Raw genomic sequence first — 19,531 nt, 5'->3', positions numbered from 1 at the left:
CCAATCCCCCAGCCAGCCTAGAAGCAAGGATGTCCACTTCCCCAGTCAGTCTAGATTCAAAGACTGCTACCCTCATCCCAGGCCTCCAACATGGCCCTCAGGCTCCCCCTCTACCCTTAGCAGCAGCAGCAGCAGCAGCAGCAGCAGCAGCAGCAGCAATAGAAGCATAGAGGAAGCCACCCATGAAAATTGCCTTCAAGCTGGGACCCCAGTCTCTTCCTCTAGCTATAGCCAGGGTTGCCAGGAGGTGGCTAAGAGGGTCTTCAGGTTTTTCTTATGATTCTTATTCTCCCAGCTGTCCAGAAATAAAATGCATCTCAAAAAGACAAAAAATCAAGCCAAGAAATTGGTGAAAACACATTTTTAAGAATATGCACAGTAAAGAAGAAGAAGAAGAAGAAGAAGAAGAAGAAGAAGAAGAAGAAGAAGAAGAAGAAGAAGAAGACAAATAGGAAGAATGGATTCCTTTATTTCTTCCTTTTGTATACTATCAAATGGTTAAAAAATTGTGATGCACTACATTTACAAGGTCAAAATTGGGTATAGATGGGGTCTATTCCTTCATAGAGCAAACAATTTAATTATATATGAGGCAGCATTGTAGAGAGATTAAAAGTATTGGCTTTGGAAAGAGAGAAAAGGAGGGGAAAATCAAAGACACTGGCCAAGAAAGGTATAAGGTATCACAAAAGACATTCATGGTGTATTGATCTGAGACTGGTGGATAATATGTTAAAGGAAGGGAACATTGTTGACCAAAGTGAGAGAAAACGTAGAGAAAATACGTGAACATGGACTTCAGAATTAAACGTGTTTTTGAATCGCATCTCTGTCCTTTAGTAGCTTTGTTACTAGTTAGTTAGTGTCAGCAAATGAATTATTAGCATTGGTTTCTTTATTTTTTTATCCACGTTTCAGAGTGATATAAACCTCATAGGATTATTGTTATTGGAATGTCAACCATATAGCCAGGTATGGGCAGAAAGAAAGAAAGATAGATGAATGTGAAGACCTCTAGGAAAATTGATATGGAGATGATAAAATAGAAAATCAGGTAGATGGAGAAATTAATTTTCAGAATTATATGGCAAAGGGGAGAAAATGGGGCTATCCATCCTGAGGCTTCCCTGCTCTGTAAAGAATGGTGAAGTTTTCCATTCAAAGTGAGGTAGAGGAAGTGAGGTCAGGTAGTTTTTAAAAATGAGTAAAAAGAAGTGATATGGAGACGGGTGGCATAGGAGGCAACATGACATTAAGAGGCTTCTTTAGGAATCTAGAGGGCTTAGCTGATTATAGCAGGACTGTAGAGTCCATTGTGCAGAATTTGTTCTCTCCTTGTTCCACAAACGATCTCTGGACCAGGGAAATAGAAAACTGGATTTTGCCCAGCTTGGAAGAAAGAGGGAAGACTAAAGGGTCGGACATTAAGAGAGTACAGTCACATCAAAGGGCTAATTATAAATGTCACACCTTGGTACTCAGGCTGGGAAGAGACTACACTGCAGCAAAAGGAGATATTCAAGTCTAGGAGAAAGAAATGTTCCCGATAATGGCAAATAATTTTCAGGCTTGCCAAAGATGAGACGTAGTGGAGGGAAACAAGTGGAGATTTGAGGAGGCTTGGGTATTGCAAAGATGATTGGTTATGGGGCCAGAGTGTCCCAGGCTAATATCAGAAATCATGTCCTAGAAGGGTAAAACAAGTAAACCTTCCGAAAAGCAAGAGTGACTTCAGCAGGGAGAGGAGATGGCGAAGATTGGAACTAATGTTGAATTCAGCAAGGAAGTTCATCACATCATCTGGAATGTGGTAGGTAATCTGATTTGCAAATGTCATCAGATAGTATGCAAGTTCTTCTTGTTCTTATGATCCACCAGGAGAAACTGATTCTGAACACAATGGGTACAAAGCCACCTGTCGCTACTTGAGCCAAATTTAGCTAAGGCAGGGTTGAGTCATGTCTGAGTGTTTATTCCAATGATGCTGGTAGTATGGGGAGAGCAGTTGGTCACCCTGGAATTCTGCTCTCAGCAAAGGAGGTGGGTAGGGCCTGTGGTCCGGCCTTCAGGAGCTGGAAGTCTGATAACAAGGTGGCTAATCTGCTATGATGTTTCAAACAGCTCAGCCAGTTCCTGGGACTGGGAGATGGTCAGCATTCCTGAGGCAAACTCCCGGAGTGGGTCAGGGTCCGGGCACAGCAACCAAATCAAAGGGTATGGTGTTCTTGGTCTGCTTTTAAAAAATGTATTTTCTTTTTGCAGCACGTCCTCCAGTTTCCCAGAGTATGCAAGAAAACCTCTTATCTACAGTTGGCAACATGAATAATCATAATAAATCAATTGTGGCTCTATTCTCATGTGCTCTCCCTCTATAAAAAATACAAGTACATAACCTCCAGGGCTGTCCTTGCTCCCTGGAGCATGAAACATCACAAGGAGTGGTTCGGGGGGGTGGACAAAGCAAACCAGGAAACAGCCTAGGTGTTCCTGATCACAGTGACTCTGCTCTATAAATGAACAAAAGTTCATTTACATGTGTACCTAGTGTATATGTGGGAGATTCCAGGGAAAAATGAATAACTCCCCAAAGTGGCTTAGAACCCAGAATACCTTCTTCCTAGGGAAAGGGACAGGAGATGTAGGTCTCTTGGAGGAGAGTATATGATTTTTAGGAAAGATGAATAGATGTGGGGAAAGATATAATAGTTTGTAAAAAAGTTTGGGTGTGATGACAACTTCTAGTCTCCTGTCCTGTGACAGGAGTCAGACTTCGCTGGATGATGACACTTTTCCCATCAAGGGGACCTATGACATTTAAGCTCCCTTTCTGTGGTGTGTTGGGGGGGAGTGTGTCCAATTTTAGGCAGATCAGAAAACTTCAGTGAAAGCCTCTCCTTGCATTGGTTGTTTTTCAAGCACCTGCGGCTCAAGATCATCAATATAACAACACAGCATATGTTAGGGTGGCATGTTCTCTGACCTTCAGAATAAACCCAACAAAATCTTGTTTCCTCTGGCCAGATTATTTGCCACAGTAGTGTTATTCCCTGGAGACAATATTCTGACCAGACCTTCCTGGGAGTGATCATAGCATATCCTATGCTTATAGAAAGGTATAGGCCATATCACTAAATAAATCAGTGTCAGTTTTCTCATCTTGTGGAAAGGGAGATAAAATTAGGATTGTTTATCTCCCTTTCCACAGGTTTCCTGTGGGTTTGTTTCTCCTCTGCGGCCCCTTCGGCCCCTGTGCCACTGTGGCCTTGGGGCTTGGGGCTGCCGGGTGCCAGACCCCTATGGACTCCCACCCCTGCAGCAGCAGTAACGAAGCAGGCCCAGAAGCCCTCCACAGGTGGGGTAGAGCAGAACTCCTGTGTTCTGGCCCAACCTCCTCCATCTTTGTCGTTCAGTGACTATCAATTTGCATATTCCCTCCTTATTGGCTATGGGTGCCACCATCTTTGTAATGGTGTTACAGTCAATTTGCATGTTCCCTTTTTAGTAGATAGGATATATGTGTGTGCATATAAATATCCTATATAATATGAGAGGAATATGCTAATTATGTGTTTTGCCCAGAGGCATAACGCAGAACCAAATAACAACCATATCACAGATTTGCAGGAGGGTGGGGCAGCGAATTACAGAGAATTGTAGGATGGGGTAGGACAGTGAGATGTGAGGGGGAATAGGGAGAGCTACAGGGCAGCAGGTGGAGAGTTACATGAGGGTGGCAATAACCTATTGGACCGTGGATTTGTGAACAGGGCTAATAGTGTATCTATATTTCATAAATAAAACTATCAAAAAAGAGAAACTTCCAAAATGAGCTCCAAAGTGGCTGAACTATTTCTGATTCCCATCAGCAATGTATGAGTTCTTGCCATACATCCTCCTCAAAATTTGGTATTATCAGTGTTGCAAGATTTACCCAGAGTACTAGTGTTGTAGTAGCACCTCATTTTTTAAACTTCTCTGACAACATATAATGTAGAGCATCTTTGCATATGCTCTTTTGCCATTATGCATATATAATGATTGTCTGTTAAAGTCTTTGGCCCATTTTCTTTTTAATAAGGTAACTTGTTTTCTTATGTTTGAGTTTTAAGAGTTCTTAGTATATACTGGATAACAATCCTTAATCAGATGTGGTTTTTTTTGAAACATTTCTCCCAGTTCGTACCGAGAATTTTCACATTCTCTTAATATTGTCTTTCACAGAAAAATTTTAAATGTTAATGAATTTCAGTTTATCAATTATTTCTTTCATGAAACAAGCCTTTACTTTTGTATCTAAAAAGCCATTACCACCCAAGGTCAGCCAGGTTTTCCCCTATATTTTCTTCTAGGAGATTTATAGCTTTGCACTTTACATTTTTGTCTATAATATTTTTTGTGAAGGATGTAATGTCCGAGTCCAGCATTTTTGCACGCAGATATCCCATTATTTCAACACCATTTGTTGAGAAAACTATCCTTGCTCCATTGTATTGTTTTTCCTCTTTCCTTAAAGATAAGTTTGCTGCATTTATATGAATCTATTTCTAGATTCTTCATTCTATTCCACACATCATTTGTCTATTCTCTCACCAATATACACTGTCTTGATGAATCAATTGATTTTTGACAAGAGTTCTAAGAAAATCAAATAGTCTTCTCAACAAATGATGCTATGACAACTGGATAGCCACATGCAAAATATATAGCTTTCTAGCCATAACTCTCACCACATGCAAACATTAACTCAAAATCTATCAAAGCTGTAAATGCCAGTACTAATGTTATGAAACTCTTAGAAGGAAACCTTGGTGCAGATATTTTTCAGTTTGGGTTACACAGCAATTTTTTTACCGAACAACAAAGGTACATGAAATAAAGGAAAAATATAGATGAGTTGGAATTCATTAAATTTGTAAAAATTGTAGCAAAGTAAAAATGACAAGTTGAATATTAGGGAAAACAGACTATGCAAATTGACCATTACTACAACACATAAGATGGCTGTCCCTTGTGGTCAAAGATGGCTGTCCCTTGTGGTAAACAGCGGAGGGCTTTTGGGAGGGACCATGCCTGCATGGGAGAGCAGTTGGTGGTGATCAGGCCAGCAGAGGAGTAACAGTTGGTTTAGGGGTAGGACCCAGACATGCAGGGGAAGACAGTTGAGGAGGATCTAGGCCTGTAGGGGAGGGCAGTTAGGGGTGGCCAGGCCATCAGGGGAGGGCAGATGGGAGGGACAAGGCCTGCAGGGGAGGGCAGTTGCAGGTAACCAGTCTGGCAGGGAAGGGCAGGTAGGGGCAGTCGGGCTTTAGACAGGCAGACAGGTGAGCGGTTGGGAGCCAGCAGTCTTGAATTGTGAGAGGGATGTCTCAGATTGGAAAGAGTGAAGCCTGGGCTGAGGGACAACTCTTTTGTGCACGAATTGTGCACTGGGACTCACGTCTATATATATAAAAGCCTAAGCGACCAAATGACCAAAGAGATGAACAACCAGTTGATTGGTCACTATGACGTGCATTGAACACCAGGGGGCATATGCTTAATGAAGGAGCTAACCTGTGGTAGTCAGTGTAGTACTCCCACAGTTGAAGTGCCACTCAGCTGACTGACTGGGTCCAGACACCTGACTCATGGCTGGCAAGCCCAGCTGTGGTGGCACAAGCCTCTAAGGCCTCTGCAGCAGCACTACCAAGAGTGACAGAGGCAGGTGCAGCAGGCCTGGGATGAGCAGGAGCAGCATGGTGCCTGACCTGAGCTCAGGCTCCTTGCTGGCCACCTGCCACTGTGTGCACTACTACATTCCTCAGGGGATATCGGACTGCCGGCATCCCCTCAGTGGTCCTGGATTACAAGTGAGCACAAGCTTGCCAAAGGATCCAACAAATCTGTGCACTTGGGCCTCTTGTATCTGATAAGGGCCTTCAATTTTGATTATATCAAGTACACAAACAACCTTTGTCTTGACTGATTTGTGAGTGACAAAGAAAATAATGTAATTTCCCCAAGACTCAGAAATCATACAATGCCTTAATTATAGATAGGGCCTATGTTTCAAAATACAAATCCATTTTGCCTAATATTCATCATTGAAAGATTGACCCTGGGTACTTGTTAGAATTCAAGTCCTACATCCCTCTTCTAGAGGCTTTCAATCTTTCTGATAAAGAGGATCCTAAGTGTCTGTAATTTTAATGAACACCCAGGTAATTATTTTTTTTTTACCTTTGAAAGTAGGTACTTGTAGTTTTCTAAAGTAATCATGTGCTTTAATCTTTGAATCAACAAAAGGTTGTATTTTAAATAAAGATAATATTATTTACCATTGTATTTATTGAAATACTTATGATTTTATATTGTATTAGGATTTATATTATCAAACACATGATTATGGTAGTTTTCATCTGCTATTTAATAATTGAACAGAGAATGAAAATCAAAAGTTCTTAGAGTTGAAAGACAATTTTCAACACTCTATATTTCATCTTGTATAGCATAGAAGACTTTGTCCAGTCACCTAGGAATTTAACACCCTGATTGGAAAGACTCAGATTTGCTGTAGAATCCACTGGAAAATAGGACTGCCATATAAGTGTGTAGCTCAGGAAGTTTCACATTTTCCATAATTCTTAAATTTAATTGATTCATTACTTTCTCTACAAAAAAAAAAGGAGAAAGAAAGAAAAATTATTATAAATAGCATTTAAAATTGCCTGGATGTTGCACTAAGTGCTTCTAAATGCGAAGCATGATGTGGAGAGGCTGTGCTCCACCTCCACAACCAACTGGGACCCACATGCTCTCCAGAACCTTCACACATCCTTCCCTCAACTGGAGCTACTGGGCTCTTCCTACATGCTCAGTCCTGGCTCAGTGGTGTAAACCACCCAAAATGGAGACAGGAGAGGATTGGAGAACGTTTTGATGGTTCTCTAGAAGTAGAAGCAACTTTTGGGATTAAATAAGAGGAAATAACCTTGAGAAATAATGAAGAGGGAAGTAGGAAGACTGGCCAAACCTTTAGACTGCAAACTCCTTTGGAGTGAAGCAGATAGGAAAGGAGGTTGGGTGGAAGGGCGCTGCTGTGCCCTGCTCTCTAAGGAAGCTTTGCAGTCTATCATGGAGCTCAGCAGACAGGGTTGACCCTCAGAGGAGTCCCTTCCTAGCATGAATAGGCCCATTGTGATGGATTCCAAACTTCTGTAGTAAGTTGGGTTTCTTGCTCAGTTATGTTTCCTGTAGCCTGGTGCTACATCGCAAGGATGATCAGTTATCATATGGATTTCAGAAGTCAATATATTGGTCATAGACCCATTAGGAAGTCCTAGTGGTTAAGTTAATTGATTTGTACATTTCCAGAATATCCAGCAGATATATTGAGAAGTCAAATACAAATCTTCTTTTGCAAATGAGAACTCCTGCGAGAGGTACCAGTGTGATTCTATGGCATTTACTGAGATAGTATGATTTTTCCCCATATACACTAATATGTACATAGCCCAAAACATGGGTTTTTCTCTCATTTTGCAATGGTTATCTCATTTTTTTTTTGGAAGAGCTAATATTTAGCCTTTTATTCTTACAACCTTGCATTGCAGAAACTACATTCATTGCAGTAAGTTTTCATATCCGTTCCGCAGACTGGATCCATATGTAAATGATCTTTATAAGGCTCACAGTCTGGCTGTCAAACAAAGAACAACATAAAATTTGTCAGATAGTGAACTTTTTAAAAATAATGTCTTCAACCTTTGTATAAGATACCATGCATTCAAAGGGAATGAAAATAATCTATATTGTATTATGGATACACACAATCTACTTAGTCATAAAATATTATTGACATATTTTTACAAACTCAATATCATTTTTAAAAAGCAGACAAATGGTTGAATGTGTTATTAAATGTAACCACTCTCATTTCATTTCTACTCATACCTGCATTTGGATGATCCCATTATTTCATACAACAAAATATACTAAAAAGGAATTTTAATAATTTCCCTATCTTTTTCAATGAAATAATTACTAGAGAATCAGATACATTTAGATAATTACCACATATGGATGTATTCATATAAGTTAGTATTTGCATATATATATATTTATATGTAAAATTTGAATAGTAATAGCATTATTGGTAATTTACATAAATAATATGATGAGTATTCTGACATTACTGCCTTTGTAACCTTTATCTATTTAAGTGTTTTTCCCCTTTATATAATATTCTCATCTATGAATATATGAGCATTATTATTTTATCTACCTTTCAATGGATAATTTGTGCAATCCTCCTGTTTTACTAGATAAATAATTTTATTTAAATAGACTGTAACCTTTGCAGAAAACAAGGATACCCAATAATATATTACTTGAAATAATGGGATATTTTATCTTGTCCAAAATACCAATTATTTTTATATGGCTGGATAGATTGTATTTATTGAACTTAGCACAATAGTGGCACAGTTTAAATAAAAATTTTAGAAGGATCGTTCTGTTGCATATTTTGTTTGGTTAATATATATATATAAATTAAATGCATATATAATTATATATATAAATTATATATATATATATATATATATATATATATATATATATATATATATATAGCAGAACAAGTGAGAGGGACCAGAGAGATAGAAACACCAATGATAAGAGAGACATCAAAAAGTTGCCTCTTTCAGACACCCTACTGAGGAATAAGCTAACAACCTGAGAATGTGCCCTGACCAGGAATTGAACCAGGGGCCTCTTGGTTTATTGGTCAATGTTTAACCACTGAACAACACTGGCAGGGCTGTCTGTTGAAACTTGCTGTTAAAACTTACAATATAAAACAATTAAAAGTTGTCAGGCCAGTGTAGCTCAGTGATTTAGCATCAAACTATGAACCAAGTGATCATGGATCCAATGCTAGTCAGTGCACATGCCCAGGTTGCAGGCTGCATCCCTAGTGTGGGGAAAGCAAGAGACAGCCTAACAATGATTATTTCTCATAACTGATATTTCTATCTCTCTCCTTATCCCTTCCTGTATGAAATCAATAAAAAATATAACTTTAAAAATATTGAAAGCTTTTTTAATTTCAAAATTAATCAGTACTAACTTACCTCTTCGGGGTAATTTGGTGGAAAAGAAGCTTCTGGAACAGGCACACAAAAGTAAATGTAAAAATAAGAAGGAAAATAAATCAGTCTCTGGTGGGAAGAACCTATACTTTTTAGTAGCAAAATTTTACATATTGCCTACTCAGGACTACCAATTCTTGAGGTGAGCCTTTTGTGGTAATATCAAATTAGTAAGTTCACAAAATAAATTCAAATTTGGAAATATAATTTCTAATTTTTGTCTGTGAAAAACAATTTAAAGGGTTGTGCAGTCATCATCAAACGCTCCTGAGAAAATACTAGTTCTTTTTAATCATTTGTTAAATTAATGAATCTTTATTATTGAAATTGTTATAATTGTTCCTCTTTTGTCCCCCCCATAGTTTCCCTCCACGTAGTTCCCACCCTTCCCTCTGTCCTTACCACTCCCACCCCACTGTCTTCATCCATAGGTGTACGATTTTTGTCCAGTCTCTTAAGACCTCACACCCATTTCCCTCTGAGAATGGTCAGTCTACTATATACATTTCTATGCCTCTGATTCTATTATATTCATCAGTTTATTCTGTTCATCAGATTTTTAATTCACTTGATATTTAAATTCACTTAATGATAGATATGTATTTGTTGTTTATAATGTTTCCTTTACCTTTTTCTTCTCCTTCCTCTTCTTAAAGAATATCCTTCAGCATTTCATATTATACTGATTTGGTGGTGATGAACTCCTTTAGCTTTTTCTAGTCTGTGAAGCTCTTTATCTGACCTTCAATTTTGAATGAGAGCTTTGCAGGGTAGAGTAATCTTGGTTGTAGTTGCTTGCTATTCATCCTTTTGAATATTTCCTGCCACTCCCATCTGGCCTGCATAGTTTCTTTTGAGAAATCAGCTGACAGTTGTAGGGATACTCCCTTGTAGGTATTAACTGTTTTTCTTTTGCTGCTTTTAATATTCTCTCTTGGTCTTTTGCTCTTGGCATTTTAATTATGATGTGTCTTGGTGTGGTCCTCTTTGGATTCCTTTTATTTGTGGTTCTGTGCACTTCCTGGACTTGTAAGTATTTCTTTCACCAACTGGGGGAAGTTTTCAGTCATTATTTCTTTAAGTAGGTGTTCAGTATCTTGCTCTCTCCTTTCTTCTGTCACCCCCATAATTCTGATGTTGGTACACTTGAAGATGTCGCAGAGGCACCTTACACTATCTTAAATTTTGGGGTTCTTTTTGCTTTTCTGGTTGAGTATTTTGTGCTTCTTTATATTTCAAATCTTTGACTTGATTCTTGTGGTCCTCTATTCTGCTGTTAGGTCTCTGTATAATATGTTCTATTTCAGTCAGTGTTTGCTTAATTTCTTTTTTAAAAAACATATATTTTATTGATTTTTTTACAGAGAGGAAGAGAGAGGGATAGAGATTTAGAAACATCAATGACAAAGAATCATTGGTCAGCTGCCTCTTGTACACCCCCTACTGGGGATGTGCCCTCAACTAAAGTACATGCCCTTGACCGGAATTGAACCTGGGACCTTTCAGTCCACAGGCCGATGCTGTATCCTCTGAGCCAAACCGGTTTTGGCTGTCTGTTTAATTCTTACTTGGTCCTTTTTCATATTCTCAACTGTCTTGCTAAATTTGTCAGCCTTTTCTAAGAAATTCTTGAAAAACCTTATAACCGTGGTTTTGAATTCTATATCCAGTCATTTGCTTTCCTCCATTTCTTTCTTTGGGATCTGTTTCTTTGTCTATATGGCCCAGTGGCTCAGCCTCCCCTCTTGGGGCACACCGTTGTGGACTGTATGTCCAGCCTTGTTGTGGTTAAGTCTTGGTTGTTGTTGGTAATCACTGGGAGGAATTGATCTCCAGGCCAATTGGCTAAGAGGATCAGCTTTGTCTATGCTGGGAGAACTTCTTTGCTGGAGACAGAAAGCCTTCTGAGACAAGATTTGCAAAATTACAAAAGCTTTTGTGCTCAGCTTAGATGGGGCAGAGTCTCAAGGCTGAGCAGACAATCTTGGCTTCCCGTCAGTCAGCCCTGCCCTATGAGGCCCCTGGATCTAAGTGTCCCTCAGTAATTGCTATAAGTACCTATGAGAGAAAGCCACCTTCTAGTTTTGCCCTCTGCCACACATTCCATTTTCTCCCCCAATGAATCTGGATTCCCAGATTATTACCCAGAACTTGGGTTCAGTGCAGTCAGGAGCTTCTATTTCTCTCCCACTAGAAAAAGCCAGCAGTGCACTCAGCAGTCAATCCTCTCTGTGTGCATTCATGCATGTGTCCCCAGACCTCTGATATCATGGCTCCGATGAGTTTCCATCTGCTCTCTTCCTGACAGTACAGATTCCCAAGCCCCTCCTCACACACCCACTATGAGTCTGGCTCCACAGAATCTCGTCCGGATCTGGGGATTAGTGCAGTCGGGAGCTTCTGACTCCCTTCTGCTAGAGAAAGCCAGCAGCACCCTCAGCAGTCAGTCCTCTCTGCACACACACTTCCAGACCCTTACCTTCCATAGCTTTCCCAAGTTTCCATGTGCTCTCTCTCTCTTCCTTTCAATCCAGACACCCCCTGTATGGCTTTCCAAGGTCTTGCCCAGAAGTGGGGTACAGTCGGAACTGGAGTTCAGTGCAGTCAGGAGCTTCCTTCTCCCTATCGCCAGAGAAAGCCAGCCAGGCACTCAGAGGCCCTTCCTCTCTGCGCATGTGTCTCCATACCTCAGCCTTTTTCAGATCCTCTGATTCTCGTGAGCTTTTCTACTTCCTTCCAGTTGTAGAATTTCCACTCAGCACAACAATTTCCACTTTCCCGTGGTTCTGGATGATGTCCGTTTTGTCTTTTAGTTGTAGTTTTAAAATTGTTGTGTGAGGCAGCAATTTAGGTGTTTACCTATGCTGCCATCTTGGTTTCTCCCTATTCCTTTTTATTCATTTTTTAAATAAATGAGACATCCTACTCAGAGAAGACAATACCACTTAATATGCCTAGCATAAGATAGCCTAACATGAAGAAATTATTACTTCATGAATTAGCACTCAGTTCTAATAGCAAGGGCAAATTCAACACCTCACAGCTACTTCATTACACTAGAGGAAGATAAAATTTGAATGAGTTCTCCCCTTATCCAAAATTTTCAATTTACAGGAATGAGAACTGGCAAACAAATGAGATTGTTTAGGATTATCTGATCTAGAAGACATTATTACCACCTCTCTACACAATCTGCATTTACCAAACATGGAATCTGACCTCCAAAAAAATAATTAGGTAAATAATTTTGTCATAAATGGAAGGAAAAAAAAGCTAAGTTCTACTGCTCATTCTAACCTCTCTACCTCCATCTCCCTAAGGTGGGAAGGAGGAGAAATAATTCATAGGTATAATCTGAAAAGGGGGATTGTAACATGCCTGCTTTCATTTTGCCAGTTTTAGTGTTACAAACCCAGTGAAAGAAGCTGCTCCATTTCTAGATAATAGATGTCTTTTGCATTTTCTAGGATGTGTGAATTGCTTCATACAGAACTGAAAATGTACTCACCAGAATAAAGAGGAAATGCCAAGGCAGAGATGAAAATAACTTTGTTCCATGATGAGAAAAGGGACATTTTGTAAAGTCTGTAGAAGAAACCCAAAAGAAATATTTAAAACACCTGACACAGAGACAAATTTCTTCTTTCTAAAGGAAAGTTTCTTACAGGCAAAGGACCTGCTACTACCTTAGATTCCTAATTATAAGGTACTTTTCCCTTTTTTCTTTGCCCAACCTCACAGGACCAAGGAGACACACCTGGGAACAGAAGGCATTGTAGACACCTTAGAGAAACACCAGGACACATTCTAGGCACACTTAAGAAGGAGCTGTTCATTCCCAAACCCTGGCTCAGCCCACAGAAGCCTGACATGCTTTCAGGAAATATGCACACTAGATTCTCCATTTCCTCAGAATATAGAAACATTTCAGGAAGGACATTACTGGAGAGCAGGCCTCACAGCAATGCTGCACACCCTGGCCAGATCATAAATTCCCCACCCAACCTCCCTGAAACCGGAGGCAGTGGAGCCTGAGGCCTCTAGCTCTAGAGACTCTGCCTATTTTGTTCCTCTTTCTTTGTCAACCACCTACACCCAGCTGAGGAGTCTCCTGTATTGGCTTGCTGTTGAGGAGCTTGATGGGGTTAGAATAGATTGCTCATAGTAACATAAGGGAGAGGTATTCTGTGTTTTGCCTAGAGTCTGTAAAACAACTTGTGAGAGATGCTACTGAAACATTTCTCAACTAGGGGTCCGGTGCTTTAGATTTGTACATTGGGGATGGGTCCTTCAGCCCAGCCTACCCACTCTCACATACTGGGATACCTTGGAGGATGACCTACTGATGGCTTAGGCCTGTTCCCTGCCTACAGTGGATCTACGCCGCAATCTGGACTCCCTTTGGGGGAAGTAATCGGACTGATCAGGGAAAGGCGCCAACCCCATCCATTGCTGATGCAGCCACTGCCATTCACCACAGCTGCCAAGGTATTTTCATCAACATGGACACCAATCCCTTGCACCATGAAAAAATGTCAAGAATAAAACTCTGCCTATTAAATAATAACAACAATGGAAAACAACAAAATGAGAAATGAGAATTATGGACATATTAATATTTTTAGCTACTAAATGAGTCTCTTTTGTTGCTGGTGTAGATTTACTCAGAGTCCTTGGACTTGTTGCACAAGACTTTGCAGAAGACTGGAAGCTAACAGATGCTAGCATGATCAGGAACATGATTAAAGAAATAGCTTCCACTTCACTCTTTAATTTCTTCGGATGACTCCATTTCGGCACCTTAGTTACTTGTGTAGCCTTCAGTTTTCTTCTCCCACTCTCACATGTCATCTGGGCAACTCTCCATCTTTAGGGTGAAGGGTCACTGGAGCTTCTCTGAGTCCATTGTGATGATGGACATAACACTCTGGTACCCGAATTGGCTTCATTGCTCCTTCTTTCCTTTCCTTTTGAACCCAGGGTTCAACCCCACAACACTCCGGGCCTGGTTTCTCTGGGCCTGGATGCTGCTGCTCCAGGCCTTGATGACTGTGACTGGCTGCTTGGGGCCTGGCTGCTCTGAGCCTGGCTGCTGCTGCTCCGAGCTTGGCTGCTGCTGTTCAGGGCATGGCTGCTCTGGATCTAACTGCTCTGGGCCCGGCTGCTCCAGGCCTGGCTGCTCTGAGCCTGGCTGCTATAGACCTGGCTGCTCCTGCTCCAGACTTGGCTGCTGCTGCTCCGGGCCCGGCTGCTCTGGGCCTGGATGCTGCTCCGGGCCTGGATGCTCTGGGCATGGCTGCTCTGGGCCTGACTGTTCCAGGCCTGGCTGCTTCGGGCCTGGCTGCTCCAACCCTGGCTGCTCCGGCCCTGGCTGCTGCTGCTCCAGGCCTGGCTGCTCCGGGCCTGCCATTCTTCCATTTCTCCAGCTGGTCACAATCTAAGAGCCCCATCGGTCCCCCATCGATCCCACCATCATGTTAACTGTTGACCACTAACTACCCAGTACCTCCTTCCCGCGGTCCCGGATGACAGATGTCCTTCATATTGGTTTCAGTCCTCAAATTGTTGTGGGAGCAGCAAACCAGCTGCTCACCCACACCGCCATCTTGGTTTCTCCTCCAAGAGAATAATTTTTTGAAACTGTAGTTACATCCATACGTAAGCCTTTAGTAATTTGAAACCCCAGGGGCACATTTGACTGAATTGGATATATGGTTTATTAAACATTTTATTTTGAGATAAGTGGAGAGTCTCATAAAGCTGTAAGTAATAGTACAGAGAGTTATCATGTTTCTCTTAACCAATTTCCGCCAATGGGAACATCTAAAGCTATAGTACAATTTCACAACCAAGAATATTTAAAAAGCTCGCAGATGAATATCAGGCAGCCAGCTTTGAATCTGGGCTGGAATGCAACATGCAAATACTAAGACCAAGAAAGAAAAAGACTCAGCGGTGAAATTGAGACTAAAAGGTACAATGCCCTAAATTTTAAATTGAATCATTTGATCTGAAGAATAAGTGAAGAAAACAAGATCTAGTCAATATAGCCCAGCTGACTTAAAATAGGGTCTATATAGTCAGGATGACAAAATTAGTTCAAACTAAATATGCTGATATATGAGGAATGGATTTTATGTTAATTAGCCTGTGGACTCATAAATGGATGGATGTTTCATGTTCTTAAATAGGAAGAATCCCTATTGTCAAGATGTCAGTTACTCCCATTTTGATCTATAGATTCAATACAGTCCCAATCAAAATCCCAGCAAGTTATTGTGTGGTTGCTATTAAGCCATTTCTAAAGTTTATATGGAAAAGCAAAATCAAAAACAAAAAAACAAACAAACAAAAAAACACATACACAGAATACCAAAGTGTATTGAAGGAGAAGAACAGAATTGGAGAATTGATGCTACTCACCTTCAAGACTTAGTATAACAAACTCAATAATCAAGACAGTGTGTTATTGGCAAAAGAAGAGATAAGTTGATTAATGGAGTAGAACAGAGATTCCAGAAATGGACCCCTATAAATGTAGCCAACTGTGTTTTGAAAAATGAGCAAGGGAAATACAATGAAGCAAAGATAATGTCTCAAAATTAGTACCTGAACCACTGGATATCCACATTCAATAAAATAAATGTAAACATAGACTTTATACCCATCACAGAAAGTAACACAAATATGAATCACAGGCCTAAATGTAAAATGCAAACTATAAAACTCCTAGGAGGTAAGATAGGAGAAACTTAAATAGATGACTTTGGAAATAGTGAATATTGTTAAAATACAATGCCAAAGGCATGATTCATGGAAGAAATAACTGATAAGCCAGACTTAATTAAAAACTCCTGTAGTGTGAAAGATGATAATCAGAGGATGAGAAGACAAGCCATAGACTGGAAGAAAATATTTTCAAAAGACACATCAGTTAAAGGACTGTTTTCTAAAATATACAAAGAAGTCTTAAAATTCAGAAATACAGGAACAAATACAGGGTTTAAAAATGGGCCAAAGACTTTAACAGGTACCTCTGAGAAAAAATTATAAAGATGTCAAATAAGCAAATATTCTCCACTGAAACATCCACAAGGAAATGAAATTGTAAAAATGAAATGCACCACACACCTATTTAGAATGCACAAATTCCAGAACAATGACAATACCAAATGTTTGCAAGGATATGGAGCAACGGAAACTCTCTTTCACTGTTGGTGGAAATGCATAATAGAACAACCATTTATAAAAGAGTTTGGCAGGTTATTACAAAACTAAACTTATTTACCATGCAATCCAGTAATTACTAGATTAGGCTCTCTTCTATTTATCTAAAAGAGTTGAAATCTTATGGCAGGAAAGCCTTCACACTGATGTTTAGAAAAACTTTATTCATAATTGCCAAAACATGGGAGTAATCAAAATGTCCATCTTTAGGTGAATGGATAAATAAACTTTGGTATACCCAATTGATGAACTGTTATTCAGACCTAAAAGCAAAAGAAAAACACAAACAAAAAAAGCTATCAAGCCATGAAAAGACCTGGAGGAACTTTAATGTATGTTACTAAGTGAATGAAGCCAATCTGAAAAAGCTTCCTACTGTATAAATCCAACTATTTGATATTATGGAAAAGGGAAAACTACGATTACAGTAAAAAGATCAGTGGTTGTCAGTGGTAGGGAGGTGGAGTGATGAATAAGTGGAACACACAGGAATTTTAGGGCAGTAAAAATAGATAATACCCTAATGATGAATGAATGTATCTAATTATATATTTGTTAAACTATGAACCATACAACACCAACAGTAAACTAAAGACTTTGTGTGAGTATGAAGTGTCAATGTGTTTGCATCATTCTTAACAAATATACCACTCTGATGTCGGTGTTGAAGTGACGAGCTATGCATGTGTAGGTTCAGGGGGGAATAGGGTATATAGGAAATATCTGTACTTTTCTCTCAATTTTGCTGTGAACCAAAAATTATTATTCAAAGTAATTGTTAATAAAATTACACATGCACAGGTTATTTATTTTCTGATGCATAATCTATAATTGAAAAAGTTGGAAACATTTATACCCTGGAATATGAAAGGATGAAATATCTCTTATACTTCCACACGGTATAGTACTATACTTCTAATTAAGAATGAATGATATAGGCATGAATATGTATGCTTCTGGGTTGCTGGAATTTCTATATTTTCTCTGGAGAGGGTAATAATTTAGGATTTTACTTTGTAACACCATTATTATTAGAAGAATTTTTCCATATAACAATTCATTTTATAATAATTTATAAGATTGTGATGTTTTCCACTTCCTAATAAGTGAGAGGTAGTCTAACCACATCATAAAAATCAAAGCATTTAGCTGATTTAGTCCCTGCACATATAAAAGACTTTAAATAACTTGGTATCTTCAATGATATTTTCACATTTGTTGTGAGAAGATATGGGTGCAGTTCTTTTAATGAAGACACAACATGGCATGAGTGAGCCTTCTTTGGCATTGACTGTGGATAGAAAAGTCCATTTGCTAAAACTCGGTACAATGCTGATTTCTACAGAGAAATCAGTAGATCTAACTTTGTTCAAAAAGCATTATATTATTTAAATCCAACAAAACCTTTATTTGAAGATATCATTATGTTACTGATATTTTTAGGTAAAGAAACTGAAGAGCAAGCAAGACAATAACTTGCTAACATCATTCTAATATAAAGGGAATTAATTGAGACATTATTTCAATGCTTTTCCAATGTCCATGTAGTTGCCTCACAATAAACAACTCTCAATTTCAAGGCTGATGAGTTGCCCCTAGAGTTATCAAAGAGGGTTTGACTAACATAAGGCTTTGATGTTGGAACTGATAACTGAAACTATTAGAACAGAAAGAGATTATTCTAGAAAATTCCATTGGAAAATATGACCTCCAAAACTGATGAGGATACTTCAAATACTTAAGCTCTGTAGGCTGGAATCAGGATGTATTTCCCTTCCCCATTATCCAGGGGCCATTCAGATCCATGATACAGTTTCTTACCTTTTGCAATATAGGGATTGTTTTAAATCCATTAATGTTATCTTAAAGAGGCATGTACATTGTTCTCTATTTGATTTACTGATTCAAGGATTCTAAACCATATGGAACAATGAATTTTGTTCCTAGATGACACCCAATATTGCCTGCATTTTTTAGGATATGAGAAATACTCTATCCAGGATTGCAAACTGTACTCACCAGGAGAAAATGGAAATGCCAACATGATTTTTTTTTAAATGTGGCTTTGATATTCAATGAGAAGTTAGCCATTTCATCTCCTTACAAAGCTGTAAAGAAACCAGAATGTTTAACCAGCCCCATAAAGAATTCAATGAAGGAAGGCCACTTTCTGGATCTTCCAACTTGACTAAGAACAGCTATAACACCTGAGTTGTTAAACTCCTTCACTTCCTCTCTCTCTCTCTCTCTCTCTCTCTCTCTCTCTCTCTCTCTCTCTCTCTCATATCCACCCAAGAATAATTTTTCCATTGACTTTCAGTGAGAGTGAAAGAGATGGAGGCCGGGAAAGAGGATGAGAGGGAGGGTAGGAAGGAGGGAGGAAGAGTGAGAGAAAGTGAGAGAGAAAAAGACATTTGTGAAAGACACATTTATCGGTTGCCTCCTGCACAAGAGCTGGATAGAACCTGCAACCCAGGTACATGTCCTTGACCAGGAATTGAACCTGAGACCCTTTTACAGGGAAAGATAGAGGAGAAGTGACACTCCAACCACTGAGTTATACTGGGCAGGGCTAAACCCCTTTGCTTTTCATTAGGGAAGACTGCACCCAAATCAATTAAAAGTAAACATGTTAAACAATACATATAGAAAAAAGCTCAAGCGAGCTATCTCCTGGAGCAATTAAGAATATATGCCATTTTGAATGCTCAATCTATCCTTCAGAGATCCAGGAACAATTATTCCTTTAAGAATCAGAGCTGCAGCAGTTTTGACAGAAATACTATACAAAAAAATCACAATAACCTGTGCCCCAAGTTACCTACCTCAAGAAGACACAATAGAGAGGGAGTCTGTGGATGTCTTATTTACTGGTGCAGCCTCAGCCAGCTCCTCTCTGTTGAGCAGTGTATTTTAAAGGAAGACAAATGTCAGGAGAGATAAGACACAGAGGGACAAATGTCCTGGCAGTGACTGAGACTTTGCCACACACAAAGGTCATCAAAGCCATTCCTACAGCAGGAAGTTTAGAGGACAATTTCATCTGATGAGTATAACGAATGGGGAGAGGAGAAAATAATGTGTATGTTTATAGATCCTAAGATAGGTAAGACATAAAGTCTTGCTAAGCAAGGGAGCTCTGTAGGATCAGGAGATAAGGCAGAAAAAGAATT

General features: G+C 39.4%; 1 protein-coding gene across 4 annotated transcripts in view; it reads right to left on the bottom strand.

Moving 5' to 3' along the window:
* Positions 1 to 19,321, bottom strand: part of SPINK9 (serine peptidase inhibitor Kazal type 9) — a 33,886-nt gene extending 14,565 nt beyond the window's left edge. For 2 of the 4 annotated variants that reach the window (XM_084886085.1, XM_084886086.1), the window contains exons 1-4: positions 12,889 to 12,985; positions 12,640 to 12,716; positions 9,114 to 9,145; positions 7,581 to 7,678 (exon numbers count right to left, since the gene is read on the bottom strand). In XM_084886085.1, the coding sequence (XP_084742211.1) occupies positions 7,581 to 7,678; positions 9,114 to 9,145; positions 12,640 to 12,716; positions 12,889 to 12,905 (224 nt within the window). In that variant the 5' untranslated portion in view covers positions 12,906 to 12,985. Of the gene's footprint in view, positions 1 to 7,580; positions 7,679 to 9,113; positions 9,146 to 11,610; positions 11,812 to 12,639; positions 12,717 to 12,888; positions 12,986 to 19,183 lie in introns of those variants that run through there. The other 2 variants (XM_084886087.1, XM_084886088.1) reach the window with 2 other exon arrangements.
* Positions 19,322 to 19,531: the final 210 nt, after the last annotated feature.

The sequence above is a fragment of the Pipistrellus hanaki genome, assembly GCF_964339955.1.
Source record: "Pipistrellus hanaki genome assembly, chromosome: 5".
Lineage (NCBI taxonomy): Eukaryota > Metazoa > Chordata > Mammalia > Chiroptera > Vespertilionidae > Pipistrellus > Pipistrellus hanaki.
Note: the sequence above shows the minus strand (reverse complement) of the source record. Positions and strands in the feature narration are given on the sequence as shown.